Source organism: Calidris pugnax, unplaced genomic scaffold (genome assembly GCF_001431845.1).
Source record: "Calidris pugnax isolate Ruff unplaced genomic scaffold, ASM143184v1 scaffold181, whole genome shotgun sequence".
In the NCBI taxonomy this organism is placed as follows: domain Eukaryota; kingdom Metazoa; phylum Chordata; class Aves; order Charadriiformes; family Scolopacidae; genus Calidris; species Calidris pugnax.
Genome location: NW_015090976.1, coordinates 631,517 through 656,947, shown reverse-complemented (window position 1 = coordinate 656,947; position 25,431 = coordinate 631,517). Strand labels below are relative to the sequence as shown.

At 40.3% G+C, this 25,431-nt stretch overlaps 1 protein-coding gene and 1 long non-coding RNA gene across 2 annotated transcripts; one reads left to right on the top strand and one right to left on the bottom strand.

Moving 5' to 3' along the window:
* Positions 1-315: 315 nt before the first annotated feature.
* DBF4 (DBF4 zinc finger) lies at positions 316-16,666 on the bottom strand. Its single transcript, XM_014952939.1, has 11 exons — positions 16,494-16,666; positions 14,426-14,620; positions 13,465-13,515; positions 12,845-12,914; positions 12,619-12,695; positions 10,519-10,549; positions 10,211-10,253; positions 6,032-6,163; positions 3,189-3,303; positions 2,734-2,858; positions 316-1,515 (listed from the first exon to the last, which is right to left on the bottom strand). The coding sequence occupies exons 1-11, from the start codon at positions 16,662-16,664 to the stop codon at positions 468-470; spliced, it is 2,058 nt and encodes a 685-aa protein (XP_014808425.1). The 5' UTR covers positions 16,665-16,666; the 3' UTR covers positions 316-467.
* A 4,744-nt stretch (positions 16,667-21,410) lies between these two features.
* LOC106894335 lies at positions 21,411-22,828 on the top strand. Its single transcript, XR_001413250.1, has 3 exons — positions 21,411-21,825; positions 22,123-22,241; positions 22,512-22,828. It is a non-coding gene; the product is annotated as an uncharacterized LOC106894335 (long non-coding RNA).
* Positions 22,829-25,431: the final 2,603 nt, after the last annotated feature.

The following is a 25,431-nucleotide window of genomic DNA, read 5'->3' as shown; positions in this document are numbered from 1 at the left end:
TTCAGGAAAGCATGTATTTTTTGCATTAATAAAGCAGCAGCAGAAGGAATAGGAAAGGAAGTGCCCAAATCTCTGCCAAACACCAGCAGACTGTAACAGCCTGCCTTATTTACAATGGAACATCCAGGTATTTATAATGTGGTTACTTAGAATGTACCGTAATCTATGGTTAAAGAAAATTATTCTATCCAAATGCAGCTACATCATGCTAATTGGTTGCTTAGCAATTAATTAAACCTCAAATCTGGGGTCAGAGCCTTTTACCAGCTGTGATAAAGCAGCACCTCTAAAAAAATGAAAACCCAAACCGCCACCTTAGTTTGATTTTTCATATTTACATACACAGAAGTTTTTGCATTGAAAACTTGAAAACCATCTGTACACAGAATACAGCAATTAAAGTTTCCATGAACAAAATCTGAAATTTGCAAGTTTATTTGAAAATCATTACATTAAATAAAGCAGCATTAAAATCCAACAAATGGGGATGACGATGAAGAAGAAAATAATGACCACATAATATTTGCATTCTGCCCTTCCCATATATCTTTTATGCTCGTTGAACCTTTGGTCTCAGTGTAACCTGAAAAGCCTCCAAATTCTGAGTTTACTTCACTTGACTGAAATAATTCCAGTAGGGCCTGCACTGGTGAGCTACAAGAACTTCTCTTCTCCTCAGGCACAGCCAGTCCCTCTGTGTACTTCACACACAACTCCACATTCTGTTTCTGGGCTTCTCTTTTATTTTTTCCCAAGTACAGCTTCACTTTCCTGCGCAGTTTTCCAGAGGGTGAGCTGTGTGCACTGCTGGCAGCCACCTCATTGAGGTCTTTGTTTACAGCAGGATCAGGCACCTCAGCCTCCAGAACAACATCGTGCTGCAGCTGCTGATGCTTATCACAGAAATCACCCTGGTTCTTGACAAATGTAGGATTGGCATCTGTTTTTTTCAAACACTTTGCTGGTAGAACCACTGCATTATTTAGTTTTCGTTTTGGCTGTGAAAGGTTTTTGTCTTTTTCACCAAAATCTGTAATTTGTGTATGAGAATATAAAGTACACACGCCTTCCTGAAAACACTGTATATTCTTTTTATTTACTTCTGCTTCCAGTATTTCTTTACTGAAGGGCTCATAAGCTTGAGGGAAGCTCTCGGCGCACGCTTTGACGTCTTTCTGAGGGGGAGGTTGTATGAAATTCGATGACACAACAGCCTCACTTAAGTTTGAGGCACAGGAGCAAGCAGTTTTAGTATTTTCATCATTATTTCTGAACTTACTTCTCAGTTCTGAAGGTTGTGACAGGTGACAGTAAGGCACTGCAGGGGCAGGCCCTGGCACACAGTTTGGGTGCATTTCTGCCGGCTGCCGACCCGGCCGGAGCGCCCGCGGCCCCGGGTCCTTCCACGAGTAACTCTGCAGTGAAACACGCTGCTTTTTCAGCCGTTCCTTCAGCTCCTCTGGCCTAGTTATCTTCCCAACCATAGGGGAAAAATAGCCCGTGCTACATTTTGTCCTAGAATGGAATTGTTTAAAATTATTAACAAACACTTGAAAGAAATATGGGGAATGTAACTCCTTATGCAACTTATTCTAGAAAACCAACTGAACTGACAAACACATTTTTGGTTTTTACCAAAATTTAAAGGAAGGCTATTCAGGCTAGCAACACACTATTTCTACCAGAACAAGAATGCCTTATTTGAATTTGATGGTTTCCTATTGACTCCTACAGCTCATAAATTTTTTTAAAAACACATGAAGCAGTCTAGTATTTCAGTAAATCTCAATTAACAGTGGTATTAAGAACAAAAGAAGCCAATGAATCTAACATAATGACTATAGATACTTACAAATATTCTATGATCTATACACTCAAAAGTAGCATAATTAGATATGCTTTTCTTGACACAGTATTTCAAACCTAACCACTCAGTATTTTTAAACCACAAAAGGAATAAAGGCTTGCCTTCATTAGGATATCAGTTGTTTGACTCTATTTGTATTTCCTTTGATTTCACTAAGAATATCTTTATTTATTCAATACTTCTTTTTTAAAAAAAGAAATTAGAAAGTTATTCCTTATCTCCTGACTCATTTGCTAAAAAATCAGAGCAATTTTGAATTGAAGTACTGTTCCAAGTAATGAAGACACTGATGCCTACAGTCCAAGACAGCAAACAAGTCCTTCTCTCCCATTTAAGCTTTTGGGCAATGAACAAGAAAGGAAAATCTGCTTTCTTTGTCCAGCACAGGCAGGACAGAAGCAAAGAGGCTTAGAGTACAGACAAGAGGATCTAGATTAGAGTAGGCAAAGTTTTTACCACTAGTAAGGAGATCAGATTAACCAAGGACAGTATAATTTGCAGTTTTTAGGCTACTAAGACTATCAGAAAGTTTTTAAAGCAAGCTGTCCAGAGAGTGCTGTCCTTCTGTCAGCACTTATTTAGTGGATACGGCTTTTCTGAAGCTGAAGGGCAGGTAGGACAACTTTTGGCAATTCCTTTCAGTCTCATTTTCCTGTGATGCCAACTGCACTTTTATGTATTTGTTTTTTCCTAATTTAGGTTTCATAGAACTGATTTGCCAGGTAAAACTTCATTGCAAATTTCAGTGATTTATTTCAGACTGAAAAATACGATTCTGTACCAGATCCAGAGTTTCAAAACTAAGTATCTTTCTATTCAATGTCTTAGCTCAGAGACTTTCAAATTTACGTAAAAAAGTAACTTACCTTTTTATTTTTTTTGCGTCATCTTTGTATTCAACAAACTCATAAACAAACTTTGAAATTATATCATCAACAACTTGATACTGCGTGCTTTGTGCAAAATTTCGGTGCTGTTCACTTTCAAGATGCTGGAATTAAAGAAAAAACACGAAACAAATTTAACTCTACAGCCATGAATATACAAGTCAACAGTATGATATTTACTTACTGCTCCATGTCATTAATTTATTGCCAATGTCTCTGAGACATGAGCTATTAGTGTCTTCAACTACCATAGAGGCAGCAATCAAGAATTAAAACCTACAAGGGAAAAAAATATCCACTTGCTGTTTTTTAGGACGTGTATTCAGAAATCTTTTAAGGCAAAAAATACATTAAACTAGAAAGTAGAAACCATTGTTGATACCACACTTAAGAGATATGACCGTATCAAAGCATACACTTGACATTTCACTTACTGTTTGCAGATCTTCATATTTCTTCCCACAACATTCACAATATCCTTTCTTTTTCTTGTCCTTCTGAGGGAGCTGAACAGGAGTTCCGCAGTCCTTGTCACTATTTATTTTGTTTCTGTTAACAGAAAAGTTGTATTAATGAGTCTCCAATATGGAGCTGAGCTCTATACTTGCCTATCACAGTATGTTTGTTCTTATTCCCCAAACTGAAATAAACCAACCCACCTCTCTATTTCCCCTCAAACTATTCATATAATGTTAGTCAAAGCTCAGGAAAACAAAGAGAAAAAATATGCATTAATTAAAAAAAGAGAAAGATTTACTGCAACAGGACAGGCAGACCCAGTGGAACCATATGTAAGCATAAAGCATCCAGGTTAGTACAGAGGCACTACTATCACTGACTCAAAATAAACAATGCAAAAATTGCTAAGCAAAAAACTCTCCCTTGACAAATCAAAGGATACACTGAAATCTCTGCACAGAGCTGGTAAAAGGCTTGATAAAATCAAAACTAGAAAACAAGAAAAAAGTCTTCTAACATCTCATTGACTGCCAGTATTTCTAACGCCAAGAAAACAGGCAGCAAAAGCACTTGGTCTAACAGATGAACTCTCATTCTTTGCTAGAAGTGAAGAACAATTGTATTCATTGGTTATATGTATCTTTTGAATATGCTGACCAAACGCCAGCTTGTCCTGTTTTTCTAGGTAGAGGCTAAGTGGAAATGTGAGACAATGGACCTCAATTCTTCCTGGAGATCAGTCTAGGCAGCAGCTTTCAATAGCTGCCTCCATGACCTTCAGAGTCCTTACCCGGGGAGAGCTGGTTTGCTGCAATTGGTACTGACCCACCTCAGGACGATGCGCTAACGAGAAAGCAAAACTGTCATTCTCTGCTTCCCATTCACTTCAGAGTAAATAGTGCCATCTCCCTGTCTGGCCAAAAATCCTTCTGACAGACTTTACCAAGTATCTCCATAGATGTGTACTCGGGCCTTTACATCAATAAACCTGTCCTGAAAAAAATCTCTTAACTTACAAAGCATAGGAATGTATTGCTCAGTATAATCCATGTAGACTAGTCCAAATTGGAAAAATCTGCCCCAGCGTTTGCTGGGTTCCACAGGAAAGGCTCCACCTCCCCGTCTACTCCTACTCCTACACTAGCCTTTTCATCTCCCCTCTTCAGAACTGTCCTGGGTTCCACAGGAAAGGCTCCACCTCCCCTCTACTTCTACTCCTACACTAGCCCTTTCATCTCCCCTCTTCAGAATTGTAAAAATCACAATAAACCAGTAAAGCAGGATATTAGCAAAGGCATTTATCATCTGAAGACTGAATAACGTCTGCTGGTTTTGCCTGATGCAGAAGCAAGGAGAACTGACAACTCAGTTGCAACAAGTTTTTTTTCCCAAATAAAGTCAGAACAAGCAAACACTCCCCTTTCTCCTTCCTGAAGCTGACATTCCTCACATTTACCTGCTGAGTATGAAATAACCTCCTACCTAAGTATCTCTTTGGCATGTGCCAATCTGAAACATTAAATAGGAATATTCATTCAAACATAACTCCTGAATTTTTTAATGTATATATATTAAGGAATATTATATATGAGAAGTATACGAAACATTAAATAGGAATATTCATTCAAACATAACTCCTGAAATTTTTAATGTAAATATATGAAAAGTATATTGTCTTCCCCCCCCCAACCTTTTTTTATAATGCTTTAAAAAGAATGGGCCTTTCTAGGCCCCTCTGAAGAGACAGCATTAGAAATTGTCTTTTTGTTGCAAGAGTTCCTGCTTATTATAGTTCCTTTGCTTTTTCATACTGCTTACATTCACTGCAATTGAAAAAATAAAAAAATAAAATTCATCATGGCAACCTCAGCTGAAAACATCCAACAGTGTAGAAGCTATTTTATGAAAAAAAACAAGTATCAAACCTAAGTACATCTTAGACCCCAAGGACTGAAAAGCAGCAAAAGTTACTAGATACTGAAAGTTCCACATACAGCAAAGCTACCTTTCACCTAAATATCTTCTATCAATTTTAGAAGTCAATGAATCATTATTACTCCAGATATGCTAGGCAGAAGAAATTCAAAACAATAGTTTGATTCATCAAAAAAACAGGTAATTAAGACTCCTAGGTAGTTTCAAATCATAAAATTGATTTACTAAAAGCCCTAGTTACACCTGGAATGCTCCAATAGAGCCTAAATGCCAAAACAGATCATATGAACACGTGCTGCAAGACCAACTGCAATTCTACTGGGCAGTTGGCATCCACTTTTCATCTCTGGGGAGTTGAAGCAGTATTTGCAGAGGCTAATTTCAATAAATTAGACTTTATCAACAGTGTGCTCTCTTTATCAACAATGGTTTTTGCACTGTGACTGAATATAACTGTTTTTAAAACTTAACTGCCTACTTTCGCATTATACTGACAAATATCAAAAGAAGTCTGAAGCAATCCACTTCCTATAAAATACTTACTGGATGGTATCCAAGATGAGGACAAAGAAGAAACCAGTGGCAGAAAGGGAAAAATAAATCTTATGCTGACCCACAGTGATAGAAGGAGGCCACATTTTTTCATGTATGCATCTGTATGTCCAAAAAAAGGACTAAAGACAGGAGAAAGAGGGTACAGAAAGATTGACAGACACCAGCAGTTACAGTGCAGCAAATACAGCAGCTGAGACACGAATATTAGTATTAAGTATCACAGAAAATTAGAAACAGATCACTTCTTTTAGAAAACAATTACTTTAGAATTATTTTAGAGAACCACCCTCTCCTCTATCCACACCTCAGTAATAAGTTTTCAACAAACCTTTGCTTGGACTGAGTTTGCCTTTGACCAGAAGGATGCTTCTTATCTACCTCAAATGGACTATAGGGTTTTGGGACACAGTAGTTCAGGGCTGGAAAACTGGGTAGCTGCAGATAGAACGGTCGGTAGCGGCTGTATCAGACAAAACAAGCGCATTAAGACCATGAGAAGTGGAAAAAGGATTTTATAGCACAAACTACAATCAGGTCAAACGTCTCGAAAAAGTGTTTCTCTTTTACACATAACGTAGACAGAATGCTAACCAGATAAACTCCTTCCTTCCTTCATTCTTTCCTTTATATAAACTTGGTACTTTCTCAAGATAGATTTGCCTTGAGTTTCCACAGCAGTTTTACACATTCCCTGGGGTATGACCTTCATGCCTATTTACTATTGAGAGCTGGGTAACCATTAGAAAAAAGAACAACTTGGATGATGGTGCACCTGTGTTCCCGAGAAATAGATGGAGCAGTTCCCAACATCCAATGCATTACTTTTTTTTTTTTTTTCCATTATGTTACTATTTTCTTCCTTTTTGACAAATTTTAATCATGTCACCATTCAAAATATAAACCTCGACTTTTCATTTTCCAGAAAGATAGTTCATAGAATGGGCTGGGTTGGAAGGGGCCTTAAAGATCATGGAGTTCCAACCCCCCTGCCCTGGGCAGGGACACCTCCCACCAGACCAGGTTGCCCAAAGCCCCATCCAGCCTGGTCTTGAACCCCTGCAGGGATGGGGCAGCCACAGCTTCTCTGAGCAACCTGGGCCAGTGTCTCACCACCCTCACAGCAAAGAATTTCTTTCTGGTATCTCATCTAAATCTCCCCTCTTTCAATTTAAAACCGTTACCCCTTGTCCTGTCACTACTCTCCCTGACCAAGAGTCCCTCCCCAGCTCTCCTGTAGCCCCTTCAGGTACTGGAAGGCTGCTCTAAGGTGTCCCCGGAGCCTTCTCTTCTCCAGGCTGAACAACCCCAGCTCTCTCAGCCTGTCCTCACAGCAGAGGTGCTCCAGCCTCTGATCATCTTCATGGCCCCCCACTGGACCCGTTCCAACAGGTCCATGTCATTTCTGTGTTGAGGACTCCAGAGCTGGACACAGAGCTCCAGGTGGGGTCTCACCAGAGCAGAGCAGAGGGGCAGAATCTCTCAACTTGCTGGCCAGGCTTCTTTTGATGCAGCCGAGCATGGGGTTGGCTTTCTGGGCCACCAGTGCACACTGACAGCTCATGTTGAGTTTCTCATCAACCAACACCCCCAAGTCCTTCTCCTCAGGGCTGCTCTCCAGCCATTCTCCACCCAACCTGTATTTGTGCCTGGGATTGCCCTGATCCAGGTGCAGGACGCCCCACTTGGCCTGGTTAAACTTCATGTGAGGTTCACATGAGCCCACCTCTCAAGCCTCTTCAGGTCCCTCTCGATCGCATCCCTTCCCTTCAGCATGTCAACCGTGCCATGCAGCTTGTGTTGTCGACAAACTTGCTGAGGGTGCACTCAATCCCACTGTCCATGTCTTCAACAAAGACATTCAACAGCACTAGTCCTAGTACTGACCCCTGAGGAACAGCACTCATCACTGGTTTCCACTTGGACATTGAGCCATTGACCACAACCCTTTGAGTAGTTCTCAACAAAAAGTTGTTGAGAACCTCAGCCTTCTCCTTGTCTGTTGTTACCGGTTTGCCAGTCTTGCTCAGCAGTGGGGGCATGCTTTAACCTTCCTTTTCTGGTTGACATCTTTGGCAGCCCTTGTTATTCTTAGCATCCCTTGCTGGGTTCAGCTCCACCCGTGCCGTGGTCTTCCTGACCTGGTCCCTACATAACCAGTCAGCCTCCCTATACTCTTCCCAGGATACCTGATCCTGCTTGAACTGCCCGTGCAGTTCCTTCTTGACTGACCGTTTAACCAGCAGGTCCTGACTCAGCCATGCTGGTCTCTTCCCTTTCTTTCTTGATTTCTTATACCTGGGGATCGAGAGCTATTGTGCTGTGGAAAGTGTCTTTAAAGATCTGCCAGCTCTGTTCTGCCCCATTGTCCATAGGACCATTTCCCAGGGGGTCCTTTTGACTAACTCCTTGAAGAGCTGGAAGCTTGCTTTCCTAAAATTCCTTGTCTGTCGTGTATCCCTGAAGACTGCGAGCTCCACCAGGGCATGATGGCTGCAGCCCAGGCTGCCCCCATCTTGACATCCCTGATGAGCTCACTTGCACTGGTGACCATCAGGTCCAGTATCACATCCCTACAGGTAGGGCTGTCTATTTCCCGTCTTAGGAAGTTATCCTCGATGCACTCCAGGAACCTCCTGGATTGTTTACAGCTCACTGTGTTACTTTTCCAGCAGATGTCAGGGTGGTTGAAATCCCCCAGCAGGATGACAGCCTTTGAGCATGATGCCTGCTGGAGCTGGAGTAAGAAGACTTCATCAGTAGGCTGCCCTTGATGAGGTGGCCTGGAGTAGACACCAACCACAAGGTTCCCCTTGTTACCTCGGTCTCTAATTCCCACCTGTAAGCTTTCCACTTCCCCTTGGCTATTCTTCAGGAACATCCCCTCACACTCTATCCATTCCTGCCTCTGCCCCTCCTTCCCTGCCTGGCCCTTCTGAACAGCTCGTAGCCATCAACAGCCACACCCCAGCCATAGGATTCATCCCACCAGGTTTCAGTGATGGCCACCATGTCACAGCTTTCCAGCAGCACAGTAGCTTCCAGCTCCTCCTGTTTGTTACCCACGCTGCCTGCGTTTGTGTAGAGGCACTTCAGCTGTGTCACCTTCTTAGAGGAACAGTCCTTGAGTTGTTTCACAGGCGTTTCCCTCAGGAGGCCCTGAGGTGAGACTTGTTTCTGTCAGACGTTGGCTGCAGTGCAGTGTCCCCAGCAGGCCGCAGGGCAATGGCCTGAAGGCCCTTACTAGCCCCCGTCCCTCTAACCCTGATGTGTTCTCCCACAGCTTGTCACAAACAGTGAAACAGGGCATTCCACAAGTTCACACACTGAATCACTGCACTGAAATGCTAATGCCAGAGTTCAGTCTCTTTTTTTCCCCCACATCACTACTGTAAGCTGCCCAGGCAGAAGAAAAAGAGCACATCTGCAAAACATACCAGGGACAGCTAAGCATCTTGTTCTACTTCTGAACTGTTACTTATGTTGCATAAACATTTAAACATTAAAAAACATTATGTTACATAAACATTTAAAAGTGTTTCAGGGGTTTGGTACACAGCTACATTCAGAAGTCAAATTCACACATATTTATATACGAATTTCTTGTACTTACAACTGTGTCCAGTTCTCCCCACTATCCTCATGCCCCTCATACCTATTACACCAATTCACAGTGTAAGGCCAGGTTTAGATCTCTTTTTTTTAATTGAGGAAAGTGTTAAAGAAATCAGGTCAAAGAATTTTGAGTTTATAAACATCACCATAAAGCAGAAGTTAGTTAAGAATATAACAGTGCAAAACATGCTGTGCAGAACCGCACTTTTTAATAACTCCTTGTTGTCTCAATTTTGGACAAACTGGTATTTCCTTATGCACCCAGGTCTGACCAATTACAGGACCAGAAAGAAGTGAAAATTTTAAAGGCTGAAAATACCAGATTTCATGCTAATGTGGATATTGAAATCAGATCAATACTTTTGGGTTTTCTCCTTTTAAGAAGAAATGACTGAACAGGAAATTAAAACCTAACTACAAGGGATGATTTTAACTGTAACAACTTCCCTTTCCTTAGATCTAAACAGTCTCTGCAGGAGACTCATATCATGGAGATGGAATTTAGTGTACAAAGCTTCATTGGCCTTTTGGGCCATAGGATGTCAAAGTTCGAAGCTTCCAGATTTCCTTTTCATTCTTATGGCAGAAAGTAACCCAAAGGACCCAATACAAACTGGACCTACAGAGTAACTTTCCACTTCCATTACTTATTACAAATATCCCCTACTATTTTACTACCTGCTCCATCTCATCCAGTGGCTAAACACAGACACCGACCCCGAGCACGCAGAGACAAAAACTGTGTGTTGTGTTCTAAGAGGACAGCACGCCTGGCCTCCAGCCAGGAAGGTGAAGGAAACTGAAATCTGAATGCCACTTCCTCAAGGCATACCAAATGGTTCTGAATTACACAGTTTGAGAACCACATTATTGAATTCATGAAGAGAACACTTACCGACTTCTATCTTCCACCTTGACAAATGGATTTTTCAGTCTACCTGCTCAAGGGGGAGAAAAGGAAATTAAGAGAGAAATACTTTCTTCATTCAGAAAGCTACTCCAGTGGCTGAAGAAATAAGCAGACATTACTTTAGAATTCTTCATGTACATGTTTGGACAAATTCTCGATTCACATCAAGTTTCTTTACATACAAATTAGAATAACAGCAGCACACTTGACCAGATGAGAACTGTAGTACATTTTTAAGCATTCAGAACATAAAGCAAAACAAAAAAAACCTCTACAAGTACTGAAATACTTACTTTTTGACTTCGGAGCAGTAACCTGTTTTCCCTATTGAAAAGAAGAGAAAAGATATAAAATCCATGTGAATATTATTCTGCATTTTACTAAATATTTAGCTACAGCTAATTTTAAGTGATGAGGTTTACTTATGTGTTATTGTGTTACTCATGACTTCATATACAGTCGTGATAAATTTTGCAGGAAATTAAGCTCATTAGTACTTCAGAAATATGGTGACATGTTTCACACAGAAATATTTACTTCTACACGGGGGGAAAAAAAAAAAAAAAAGTGTTCTCCTTGAGATGTTTCAATTTATTTTTCCTAAAGCCAAAACCAAACAAAAACCCCACACAGGTAAATTTATTCACTTACTCTCTCTTCTCCCCCAAAATACCTTGCCATGGTTGAAAGTTTATTCATTCTTAAATACAGACAATGTTTTTACAACACTTTATAAATGCTAATTAAGTACAAGCTATAAAAATCCACCAAAATCTGCAGATAGCAACATCCTCCAATTAAAACAATTAGTACATTTTTAAGCATTCAGAACATAAAGCAAAACAAAAAAAACCTCTACAAGTACTGAAATACTTACTTTTTGACTTCGGAGCAGTAACCTGTTTTCCCTATTGAAAAGAAGAGAAAAGATATAAAATCCATGTGAATATTATTCTGCATTTTACTAAATATTTAGCTACAGCTAATTTTAAGTGATGAGGTTTACTTATGTGTTATTGTGTTACTCATGACTTCATATACAGTCGTGATAAATTTTGCAGGAAATTAAGCTCATTAGTACTTCAGAAATATGGTGACATGTTTCACACAGAAATATTTATTTCTACACGGGGGGAAAAAAAAAAAAAAAGTGTTCTCCTTGAGATGTTTCAATTTATTTTTCCTAAAGCCAAAACCAAACAAAAACCCCACACAGGTAAATTTATTCACTTACTCTCTCTTCTCCCCCAAAATACCTTGCCATGGTTGAAAGTTTATTCATTCTTAAATACAGACAATGTTTTTACAACACTTTATAAATGCTAATTAAGTACAAGCTATAAAAATCCACCAAAATCTGCAGATAGCAACATCTTCCAATTAAAACAATTCTTCTAAATTGATTAGAAGGAGTATTTTTCTTCAGAAAAGAGTAGAGTCTACATTCAAGCATCAGCTGTTAGCTATAAATCATTCTGGTAAAGGTACAAATTCATATTTTATACTACTTGTAAAAAAAAAACCAACATCTTGCTATCCACAAGCCCTGATGACTTAGCAGAGGATTTCATGAGGCCTCAATAATTAGCCAATATTGCATTCCAAACCGACATCACATTCACTAGATGGTACGTTTCCATGTACTTATCCCAGCCCCTTGCCTAGACCAGCTAATTGCACAACTTCACGTGTTTAATCCATGTTACAGAGCAACTGCAGAAGGTGCACACAAGCAGCTAAAACAGTTTCAGTGTCTCGCTATATCATACACTAAAATATGGAGAAATTGGGATTTTCATATGCCGACTGCACATTATCGCAAAATAGCTGAAAGATGCATTATGCTAGTTCTTTAAAAGACTAGGAAAGAAAAGATGCAGAGTTGAGCAACTGACACATAGTGCCCAGAGACAGCTTCTTCAGGAAACATAACTGTGATTCTTCAAAATAGTCCATCAAAAGGAAAGGGTTTCTAATCACCGTGCCATAGGAAAAATTGTACAAGGCAATGTAAGCATTACAATTTTCTTTTTATTATTTATTATTTTTGAGGCAGGCAAAGAAATTTTAATTTATTTTAAATTTCAGACAGTTCATTTCTTCTGATTCTCAGATATCCTTTGCAAAAGCAAAGAGCTACACATTATTTAATCGGAATTTATTTTTTAATAATGCTGAAATGTATAGTTAATACTTTCTATTTTTCAAAGACCGTTTTTAAATCAATTCATAAAACATACTTGTCTGTGAAAAACTGAACATGAGCAGGACTTTATAGAAATAAAATCTGTAAGCTTCACAGTAAGTAATATTTAGTACACCCATGTTTTCTCAGTTAATGAAACATTTTCACAGTTAATGAAGCATTTTCACAAACGGCAAAGAACACTTACCACATCTTTAAAAGAACTGCCTGCTCTTTTGGTTAGGTAGAGCTCCTTTTTCTTTTGTTCAATGTAATTCTTAACTTCTGGCAAAAAGAAGGAGAATTATACTCAGCTAGCTGAGTTTTTTTTTGTATGTTTGAAGGAATTTGTTACTTTGAATATTTTGAATTCATCAAAAGAATAAGTGAATGTAATAAGTGCAAGTAAGGCTTCAACAAACAAAAACACTTACCATCAATATGAAGTACCTTCACTCCCCAACTCAAAGCACTGGATAGTATACTGCCAGACGGGATTAAGTCCTGCAAACAATAAATTATAGTAATAATTTTAAGCAATACATGGTAGACTATGTAGAATATTTTAAAATATATTACAACATGCAATATGAAAGCTGAGATCAAAGCACAGATGCCTTGCTCCTTGCCAAAAGACTTATCATTCTCCTCAACTGATTTTTCCATCTCCGTGTCACAGCATTTCACCGTCAAAAGACTGTATTTAACCTTTGATAAAGCCAAAACTGTTCTCTATTGTCACATTGGGTAGTAACTAAGATTTGAAGACAGTGATTTATACATTTATTTTAATTCATAAGCACCTCTCAAATTCTATCTACATTAGCAATCCTGATAAATTGTAATACTGGTCGTAAGACTCCACAGACTTTCAATTCTCCAGGCAGAAAGCATGACCTGACAGTTTTATTTAGGACAGTCCCTTGACTTCTGTCTGAGCATTCCATGAGGGAATTCTCTCTTAGACCTCTAAGACCATTCTTATTAGCACTCGTTTTCTAGAAGAGAAAAAGGAAAGTTTCTCAAGCCCCAATTCCTTGATTACTTGACTTACCTGCTCTTTGATTGCTTTTTCAACTAAGGATTTTCCTCTGCTCATCCGTACCTATATTAAAACAGAAACACATTTGTAGCAAGTTAGAACTCATTTCAAAAAAACAAAAGGTAAGACAATTTACACTGTTGCTAACAAATACCTATTTTAGCTACGATAGTCTTTTTTTTAATTGTACTTTTTCGTTAATTCACATCTTCCCCACAAGGTTCAGGTAGATAACAATCTGGGGGAAAACAAAACAAAAAAAAAAAGAAAAAAACCCCACCACATAGTCATTTTCAGCCAAAGCAGGTCACTGCATGGCTGAAGCAATGTCAGGGCAGGAACAAAAAAAGATGGTGGCAATAATTAGCCAGTGGCACACGCTCACGTTAGAAACTTCACATAAACCTGCAAAAATTCAGATACTAACGGCCGTAATTAATGTTATCCTCTTAAAAAGAGCTCAGAAAAACTTCATATTCATAATGTTTGATTTTAATGATTTCCTTGAACTGCTATCAAAGAGCACTTCTGCAGATCTCTGCATTACCAACACCACAGCAGCCAGATGTTAACAGGCTGTGCTGCTAAAGCCACAGGAACCACTGGAGGCCAGCACAAGCCTATCAATACTGATCCAGCTGTCAAACATCACCGTTTTTTAACAGCGATTAATTATAAGTCAGGCATACTGGATTAAAACAGATTTTAGTCTGCTTCTTTGCAGGAAAGGTTCCTTTTATCAATTAGTTTTTGAAACTTTGCTTAATTAGTTTGAGTTAGTTAAGTTTAACAAGTTAGACTGAACTAGTTTAAAAGTACGTCTGACCTGTTAAAAAAAATAAAATTAAAAGCCCCAAAACCTTATTCATACAAGAAACTCTTGTGATCTTTAGGAAACAAAATAGGAGGAAAACTGTAAGAGCATATCGCATGGGTTGTGCCCGATTTGCAGTATTATTACTAAGAAACTTACTGTATCTACTATTTTAAATGAACTTGAATCACGTCGATCTTTTCGGTTGCTAGGATGAGGTGAACCATTTCCTCCATTACATGCAGATTCTGGGCTTGGAACAGGAGAAATCTGACCAAGAGTTGGTGCAAATTTTGCTTCCTTTTTATTAGACACCAGATAGCTGATATCTTTACTAAGAAAGCTCTCCACTCTCTAAAGATAAAGATATAGAGCAAGTAATTATTTCAGGACGATAAATTAGTACTCATGTTTACATAACTACTTTAAAGAAAAGTGACAAAACTTCTAAAATACTTAAGTCAAATACACTGGATTAATAAGAAGATATTTTCTAAAGATCTGGATAACAAGCACAGTTGAGCTGTAATAGCCTCTTACCAGTCACAAAGTCTAATTTCAATTTCTTAATTTTGTAATCTCTTTCATAAGAGCTTTGCTTTATTTTGATTATTATCATTCTTTCATCTATCTAGCTGCAATACTTTCCAAACAGAAGAATTCAAACACTGCATTGAGAAATAATGGAATAATTCAAGGAAAATCGCACTTAGATAATTTTATGTAACAAAAATTCAAGTGTTCAGATAAACTGAAAGGCATGTGTACACTTTGCAAGAAGCTATACATTCACTGAGTCTAGAGCCAGCAGAAAAATTGAAATTTCAGGATAGTTACCATGTTTCACACCTACAGTATTCAGAACACTTCTCATAAATGTAGAAGACTTCAGTAGATTCATAATATTTTCATACTCAGCATGACAAAAAATGTAGTTATCCTATACTTATTCTCTTCTATTTTGCTCCTTCCGTTACCAACCCCGGTGTGATTATTTGCCTTGTTACTTGGTACCAGTTTATGTAGCTTAAAATGTTTTCCTCTCCTCCACTACTCAGCCTGGGAAGCACAAATGGTACAGGCAGCAAGGCTGAACCTGTGCCTTCCAACTCTGCTCTGTGCCTTTTACAGAGGTGGCACAAACAGAGAGAGGCACTTTTGAGCGCGCTCCACGCAAGACCTGTGGTAGCTGCTCATGAGGATGCTGACCATCTCAGATTTAGGCATATACTCCTCAGACTGAAACAGAAAAACTTCCTTTTTAGTCTTTGATTTGCAACCTTACCTTTCATATATGAATTCCTAAAATTCTGTCTTAGAGAGAAAGGCAAGAGATAGCAAAGAAATGCATTTAACTTGAAACTATGTTATTATTATTCCTTGCCTCTATGTTAATTTCAGACAGCATCTTGATTTACAAACATCACTTTCACAGAAATGCTCGGTAACCCTCTGAGCTCACAGAAGTTTTGCCAAAGCAACATTCAGAATAGCTAACAATTTAAGCAGACCCCTTTTGCTTCTGTGGTTAAAGGCTGTTTAATACTTCAACTGCCAAGATTCCCCTACGCTAATTCAAAATATTCAACTTTAAAGTCGATTAAGCAATTGCATTGCTTCTGTGTTACTATGATAGCCTCTACTTGCTTGTATCAAACTGTTTCTTCCATAGAGAAGAGAGAATTAGGGGGAAAAAAAAAAGGTATGAAGATGCTTTTACAATTTACAATTTAAATAGCGGTATTTAAAAATACTCACTAACATACTCTGTGCAGACACTACTTACTGAAGCTACTGACTTTCAGGAAGCATATACAAAACACTTCCTCTAGTCTATTTCAGATTCAGCTGAACAACTTTATTTGTAACATGTAAATCTGTCAATATCATCAGAAGCAGCAGAAAAAAACATAAATCACCTCTAACCATGAAACTTACTAAATTTGGATAAAATTTTAAGCAAATGAATAACCAATTGAAAACCAACCCTTATAATAAAACCACTTTTTTTACAATTAGCAAAGCAGCTTCTAGCAAAAAAGCACAGAAGAGTTTGTTGATAAGCTAATTGTTTGTATTAAACATTAAGACAAACATAAAAAAATAAAACCCCATCATGTACAAAATATGAGTAACATTACAATGCAGTCACAAAGAACACAGAAAAGGCATTCTACATGAGCAGATTTTCTTCTAGTTTCATAAGGGTCTCTGCTCATTAGCTTACCCCTCCTAGCTCTTTGAGGTCCTTCCCTATTTTTTCAGAGACCACATTTGACGGAATATCGAGGTAAAACACCTTCCCGGTGAGTGGCTTATATTTAAGTTTCTCTGGTTTTCCTGTATCTTTTTTTACATTCTTCAGGGAAGATCTTATCTTTTCTGATTTTGCTTGCATTCCATCTGCTGCAAAAAGAAAAGGGAATTTAAATAGGACTGTGTTTTATGAAATGTGTTTATTTTTCTCTTTTCAAAAAGGAAAATTCCTACATTGTAAAAATGGACAAGACAAGCCTTCATGCAATACTGGACTTTTAAAAAACAGCTGTGTGTCAAACACACATATCAAAACCAAGACATTAATAATAATACCACATATAGCCTGTAAAAATTTCTTTTTAAAATCATATCCTAAAATGGACTTTTTATTTCACTTGCTACACAATGCCATCAGTTTTCTCACCCAGACTGTCAAGTATTTGCTCTCTCTGTACCACAGTGCACACACTACCTGCCCTGATAATCACAAGAACACCATTTAAGAACAGAATCTGTCTCTCATTCACCTGAAACAAAAAGGATTCATATAGACTAATTAGAACAAAAAACTGTCAAAAATAACTGAAACACCAAAAAATGCAAGACCTAGATCCTACTATTTATCTGAATTTTGAGCATTAACGCTGCATCTTAATGCAGGAAAACTAAGCTTAAATTTCAGAACCATTCTAGTTATGACCTCTCTTTCTGTCCCAGGGAATTTTACTCTAAAACTAAGAAACCATGTACAGCAATTAAACTGTGCTGATAAACTTTCCTGATGCTCAAGACAGAGCTATCCATGCAGGCCTAACTGTTAAACTAGATATTTAAATAAGCAAATAAAAAAAAAAAATACAGTCTGTCTGAGCCTCATTTCTCAAGGGAAATCTTGGAGTGTGGCAGAGTTCTACAACATCAGCTCAATTATTGAGTAGTAATCACAAAAGAAAAAAATTAGAAATTGCTAAAAAACAAAATAAACTGGATAATTTTCTCTTGCCCCTGAATAAATGCAGGACTCAGTCACTCTGAGAACAAATAGTTTTCTGCACAATATATTGTTAATTTCAGAGTTAGAAGAGGCTTAGTTAAGAGTACAATTATTGAACAGAAAGTTGGTTCTGTTTTACCTCAAACCAGGACAATATTAAATACAGCCTGCAAAAGAGTAACAAGGATGATCAAAGGCCTGAAGAACGACCTTGTACATTAAGACTTTGTCATCTGTAAAGTAAATGATTTAGGGCGAAAAAAAATACAAATATACAAAATCAAGAAGAACTTAAGAGAGAATGATTAAACAGCCCATTCCAGCAGAAGAGCTATGGGGCACCAAACAAAGCTAGAAGTCAAGTACAAAATTAAAAATTAATTAATTCTCTATACAATAGGGCAACCCTGTGCAGCTTGCTGCCAAAGGATGCTGTCGATACTAAGATGTGATTTCTAGGGGAGGCTGTACTGATACAAGAAGAGGAACATTTTTGAGGGGTCTCAAATGCACTGAATTGACCTGCAACCCATCAAGTTCCTGCACCTAAACACACCTGGAAACCAGAATAATATTATTAGATGAACGCAATTATATCTTCTCTGTTCCCAGATGCTTCCACAGGAATCCATTTACAACCAATGACAGAGCCAGAATAATCCAAGAATCATATATCATTAGTTTTACGTTGTCTTTCCTTTGTCACCGACACCCTACTCCTGGTTGCTTCTCTTCTGGATAAGCTCAAAGCAGACAATGGGGGCTGCTGCAAGATAAGGCTGAACATACCTCTCCTGTAGACAAAAAGCCAGCACGTAAACCAGTCCCTCTGTCACATGTTCTCTCAAAGACCCTGAAATGGCCTTAGATGGCAGAGAGAGCAGAACCACCACTCACACTGCAAGATTACCTGAGGAATGGTTATGAATGGACAGGCTGGAGGGATGGGCTGAGGCCAATGGGATGAGGTTCAACAAGGCCAAGTGCCGGGTGCACCCCTTGGGTGACACCAACCCCCTGCAGCGCTACAGGCTGGGGGCAGAGTGGCTGGAGCTGCCTGGCAGAAAAGGACCTGGGGGTGTTGGTGGACTGTGGGCTGAACAGGAGCCAGCAGTGTGCCCAGGTGGCCAAGAAGGCCACCAGCATCCTGGCCTGTGTCAGGAATAGTGTGGGGAGTAGGACTCGGGAGGTGATGGTCCCCCTGGACTGGGCACTGGTGAGGCCCCACCTCGAGGGCTGGGTCCAGTTTTGGGCTCCTGACCACAAAAAAGACATTGAGGTGCTGGAGCAGGTCCAGAGAAGGGCAACGAACCTGGTGAGGGGTCTGGAGAGTAAGTCTTATGAGGAGAGGCTGAGGGAGCTGGGGGTGTTCAGCCTGGAGACAAGGAGGCTGAGGGGAGACCTTCTCGCTCTCTCCAACTCCCTGAAAGGTGGTTGTAGAGACACGGGGGTCGGTCTCTTCTCCCAAGGAACAGGCGATGGGACAAGAGGAAATGGCCTCAAGTTGCCCCAGGGGAGGTTCAGGCTGGATATTAGGAAAAATTTTTTCACTGAAAGGGTTGTCAGGCATTGGAATGGGCTGCCCAGGGAGGTGGTTGAGGCACCATCCCTGGAGGTGTTCAAAAGACGGGTTGATGTAGTGCTGGGAGACATGGTTTAGTGACGGTGTTGCTTTTTGTTTGTTGTGTGGGTGTTTATTTTTGTCAAAATTAGGTTGACGGTTGGACAAGATGATCTTTGAGGTCCCTTCCAACCTAGAAGATTCTGTGATTCTGTGACAAACACACCCAAGTGAAGCAGGAAGAGCAGTCAGCTTTGTAGAATCGAGGAGACCAAAAGAATTAGAGAAATGGGAAAGCAAGGAGGCTTAGGGGGGTGTAACTGTTCCAGAATCTAAATAAAAAAGATGCACGATAAACAGGTGTGCATGTGAGATTCCGTAGATGACGAGGGATCAAACACAGTGTTACACTCTGCACACACACACGCTACGGCCAGGGGCAGCTCAAAAATAACATGCTAGATGCTGGAATCAATACTAGAAAATACACATTAAGCTTCTTAGGTATAATCAGAAGTTTGGAGGGAGTACTGCAAGATCAGTGCTGAGTCTCTGTGGTGAAGCATTTTAACGCCCTGGGCGTGCGGGGCGGCCCTCACGGCAGGCCCCGGTGCCTGGCTCCGGCAGGGCCCGGCTCCGGCAGCCCCGGCACCACAGGCACCCCCCGGCACGGGGCGAGCCGGACGAACGCCTTTTTCCAGATACACGCTTTTACGTTTAACTCCCCCAGAGTTTAACTCCCGCACAAAGCCAGCCCCGAAGCGCGCTGACCCGCGGCCCGACAGCAGCGGGAGGCCCCAAACCGGTACCAGCCTGACGGGGTGCGGGGGGGAACCCGTCCCGTCCCGTCCCGTCCCGCCGCGCGGGGCCTCGCTCCGCCTCCCGCCAACGGGCGGGCCCGGCGGGCGGCGCTGAGGGAGGAGCGCGGCGGGGACGGAAGGGAAAGGGGTCACTCGGCGTAAGGGGCTGGGGGGAGCGGGAGGCGGGAAGAGGGGTACTGCCGCCTCCTCCTTCCCGCACCTCAGGAGCCGGTGGGCGCTCTCCTCAGGAGGAGCCCCGGGGAAGAGGCTCTTCCCCCGGCCCCGGCAAGGTGGAGGAGCGCCCGGTCCAGCGCTGCCGGCCCCGCCGGCTCCTTCCTCCCCCGGCTCGGGTTCGGGAAGAGAGCGGGTCCGGCTCGGGCACCGCTTCACCCCCCGAGGCGGGGCTCGGGGGTCGGACCGGGGAGGGGGGTGCACTGTGAGGGGTGTCCCCGCCGCCATTGCGGTGCCTGTGGGGATCACAGCCCGGTGGCTGCACCGAAATGGGTGACCTGTGCTGCTCTGGGAAGTGGTTTTCTTATAAATAAGTTTTAGAAATACATCAAAAAAGACAGCCCCGCGGCCCCCTTAAGTTGTTAGTGTCTGAGAGGCGGGTCTTGCTTGATGCAGCATGATCTTTTCTTATATTTTCTTTGAAATTTGGTAAAAATAACAAAATGTGTTCCTGTAGATCGAATAGAAAGCTTGGGCCAGTGTAAAATAATGAAATTAAAACTGCACTTACACACAATGAGCAGTTTGAAGGATAGTGCCTTGATTTCGGTCACACCAACCCCCTGCAGCGCTACAGGCTGGGGCAGAGTGGCTGGAGCTGCCTGGCAGAAAAGGACCTGGGGGTGTTGGTGGCCTGTGGGCTGAACAGGAGCCAGCAGTGTGCCCAGGTGGCCAAGAAGGCCAACAGCATCTTGGCTGGGATCAGGAGCAGTGTATCGAGTAGGACTCAGGAGGTGATAGTCCCCCTGGACTGGGCACTGGTGAGGCCCCACCTCGAGGGCTGTGTCCGGTTCTGGGCCCCTCACTACAGCAAGGACATTGAGGGGCTGGAGCAGGTCCAGAGGAGAGCCACCAAGCTGGGGAGGGGTCTGGAGAACAAGTCCTATGAGGAAATGCTGAGGGAACTGGGCATGTTTAGTTTGGAGAAGAGGAGGCTGAGGGGAGACCTCCTTGCCCTCTCCAACTCCCTGAAAGGAGGGTGTAGAGAGGTGGGGGTTGGCCTCTTCTCCCAAGGGAATAATGACAGGAGCAGAGGAAATGGCCTCAAGTTGCCCCAGGGGAGGTTCAGGCTGGATATTAGGAAAAATTTTTTCACTGAAAGGGTTGTCAGGCATTGGAATGGGCTGCCCAGGGAGGTGGTGGAGTCACCATCCCTGGAGGGATTTCAGAAAGGTGTAGACGTGGCACTTCAGGGCATGCTCCAGTGCCCGGGATTGGGGGGGTCTTTTGTGTGTGTGTGGTTGGACTTGGTGATCTCAGAGATCCTTTCCAACCATGAAGATTCTGTGATTTGGGGATTTTATGTCCTGAAGTGTTTCTGTTTTTATTGTTTTCTCCTGTCCTGGTTAATTGCAGATACTGGGAATACATAAGCTCCTTATTTTTAGGTACTGCGAGTACCTTCCTAAGGTGGTGTAACTTTGCCTGTGCAGCCAAGCAGCAGGATTTGTCAGAGGCATTGATACTTAACGGTGGCATTAAAACTGATTCAGTCACTGTTTATTGCATCAGGAGCTTGCCAGGGGATGTAGTCACCACGAGTAAACTGTTGGATCAACCAGGAGACCTCTCTGGAATTTCTCACAGGAATGGCAGAAGCGAGAGGAGGACTAGATGAATTACTCTGCTGTGCTACAGTTCAGGGACAGCAGGCTGGGAATTTATCTTTGTACAGACTATTTATATGCTCGTAAGGCCTTTGTTGCAGCAAGAGGTAATATATATTAAATATTTAATGTGGTTTACAAAAAAACCCATAAACATTGTAATTCATGTAAGAAGGATTTGAATGATTTACTGTCATTTTGAAAACTTAGAGTATTTACAAAACATGGCGCAAATACTGTTATTTCAAAAATTATAAAGCTGCTTGTATACCCATAGAAGACTAATATTTACACTTTTGCTCCTTATACATAATGTATTAATGAAAATTTAGGGTATTTTTTCCTTTGATTTTTCTACAAGCTTTGAGCGTAGTCTTGAAATTTGTTTTTTTGTTCCTTAACAGGTTTCTCTTCTCCAGGGATAAAGCTGTGGCTGCAGTGAGTGACAGCGATTTAGATAAACCAGCCATTATTCAGCAAGCAATAGCCTCTCGTTGTGGTGCTATAATGACATGGTTATTTGGTAAGGCAAACTTTCAGGATTGCCACAGAGAGAATCTTTGCAAAGTGATTACTCTTCAGTTTGTCTCAACATTGATGTCTGCGTATTTATGCGCTATAAATTTCCACTAATACGTTCAACGAGGGTGTTTTTGGGTAGTTTTCTCATGTTTTTATGTATTTTAACAAATGTGGTTAATTGAAATATTTTCTGATAATCTTTAACCATTTCTGAAAATAGGAATAATTTTTGTTAACTTTTCATTTCTTTGTCTTTTTTCCTCTTGTGTAGTAATTACACAGAATCACAGAATCATAGGGGTTGGAAAGGACCTCTGGAGATCATCTAGTGCAGTTGTCCTGCCAGAGCAAGTTCATTGCTTTCTTTCTGCAAGAAAAAAAAAAAATATCCACACTTTCTGCTGCTTAAAAAATAGATTTTAAATAGAAGTCTGCTTTACAGAACAAGAAGCTAAGTCCTGCAGGGCTGTCCCCCTGAGATGTCCCATTCATGTTACCACTTCAGTAGTAACGATATATTCTGCTCTGATGTCTTACACTGCCAAAACCATTAATTGGTCTGTTGTTTGTTTTTTATTTTTTGGTTTTTGTTTGAAAAAAAAAAAATATCCACACTTTCTGCTGCTTAAAAAATAGATTTTAAATAGAAGTCTGCTTTACAGAACAAGAAGCTAAGTCCTGCAGGGCTGTCCCCCTGAGATGTCCCATTCATGTTACCACTTCAGTAGTAACGATATATTCTGCTCTGATGTCTTACACTGCCAAAACCATTAATTGGTCTGTTGTTTGTTTTTTATTTTTTGGTTTTTGTTTTTTTTTTCCTCCCTAAACATTGCTTTTAAGGATACTTTTTTGTTATTCTTTTAAACTTCTGGATAGTCTGTGGAATTCATTCATCTTCTGCTTCATATTTAGTCATCTTGCTCAGGACCTCCTTCCCCGTGTGTATCTAAGGAGGCATTGGTTGGTTAGATTCAGCACTTTGTGTCCCTTGGAGTTCTCCAAGCTCATTAGCTTATGCTTCATATTTCAGTTACTTTTTGGCTTGTGCTAGCCATTAGTTCTGACTTTTAACGTGGATTCTGCTGCAGGGCAATGTGCAATTTCCTAAACATGAAAACTCTAAAGTTTTAGATCTTGTCTACACACCACAAAGAAGGGAAGTCTGTCGTGAGTTTCACATTTTTCTTTCGAAGATTGCTATTACAGTCAGTTTATTGGAAAAGAATGAACACGTGGAAAATGCTGTAATTTTACCTGTTTTAGGCCAACATCTGATATCGTATGCCTTGTGGTATATCACTTATGAAAGGTTAGCAGCACAGCAAAATAGCCCAAGTTTTAGCACTTTCAGACACAATGATAAAATGGTTTTTGGATGAGCTTTGTGTATCTCTAATATTTGTTGTTACTCTTAGTAAGTTAGAAGATACATGTATGGTTACTTGCAAACCCTATGGAATTTGTAGTTCTTTTTTTCCTCTGTCTGATAACATTGTAAAACAGGTCTCTTTTCTTTCCTTCTGATAAAAAGTTATAGAAGTTCATGGTAAGGCATCTGTACACTTTCTACATTTTCAGGGTGTTTCCAAATGACTTTTGTTTCATTTTAGTAGCTCCTCTTGATGTTATCAAAACTTGACTGCAAGCCCAAAGCAGTCCATTCTCCACAGGTAAATAAATGTGTAGTGGAATGGAGTTTGCTCCTTTGCTGTTGTATTTAGCAGATAGTTATCATAATGCTGAGCTACAGAATGTTTTCCTTTGTTTCCCAATAGTTATATTTGTTTCTTCAGCATTAAAGGGAGGGAAATGAGCAACATAGCAGTATGTACTGAAATTGCTAAAGAAAAAATTTGTCAATCAACAGACACAGTGGAAAAAAATCCCACAAATACATACTATTTTAAACAGGATTTTTTTTCCTTAGTATTTTCATTGTGGCAGAAGGTACAGCTATTAGTGAGTTGAGTTTCAAAAAAATTTTACTATTTTATCAGAGTGCTGTTGATGTATCTTACTCCAGGTGCTACTCCAGGTTCTTCCATGTCATGCTGTTTAAATTTGAGTATTGTATGAATTTGCATACTGTATGAATTTAACATCCTGTATGAATAGTATGGATAAAATTAACATACAATTACTTAAACCTAATAATTACATCTGAAGTGACTGTCTCTGATTTTTAAAAATACTTTTCTGTGGCACTGTGTATTTTGTTTTCTTGTGCTGTGTTGAGTTCCGCAGAGGGACTGTACATCAGCTGGGGCAGCTGTGAGGAAAATTGTCACTAGAAATGGGATTACTGGATTATTTGCTGGTAGATCTTTTTATATCTTTTGAAAAAAACTCAGACTAGAGAGAAGGTTTTTTAATCACGAACAAGTGATTATAGATGTTAACATGCATAAATTATATAATATTACTATCTCTGAACACTCTCAGCTATGGACTAGTTTGTATATATAAAGCAACAGATGTGTCTCTACGTACAGAGAGAGTTTGGGCGATCTCTTCACAAGTTACTAAGATACAGCTGCCAAAGATGGCCACAATTTCTTTAAAAAGTAGAGGTGTTGGGCTCAACAAATACATCTGTGTTGGCAGTTAGAAACGGTGGGAAAAGGTTCAGTTCAGGAAATAGTTTTTTCAAATTGAAATAATTTGTTGATTTCTTAAACTGTAATACTTGGGGTTCTCAGAACGAATTGGTACAAAGGAAATGAATGGCTCGTAGGTTTGGAAGCTGCAGTGGGGAGGTGTTTCTGGGCTGAGAAAGTTTCTTAGATGCAGTTTTTAGCCCAGTGCTAAAAATTGCCAACCTGTCAGTATCGTTGCAGCACCCGGACACAGGAATAGCCAGCCTCATTTTTGTTCTTCATCTCATACTGGTTTCTACACTCACTGGTTTTGGTTCTTTCTGTCTCAGAAACAGAGCTTAAGCTTCAGTGGTATTTTTCTGTTTCCCTTCCTGGTCTTTGAAGAAGCTGCATTATTGAGAAACCAAGAAATGGGAGTATGGAATAGATATTTTGAAGTAGAATTCACATCATAAAATTGGCTTGTGAATGCCAGGCTGGGATAGATCCCATCTCTCCTGTGATGCCGTCGTTTTAAGTGGACTTTAATGCAGGCTTGTACAGAGGACTGGAAGATGCGGGGATTTTATTAGTATTTGTTTGCTAGATGGG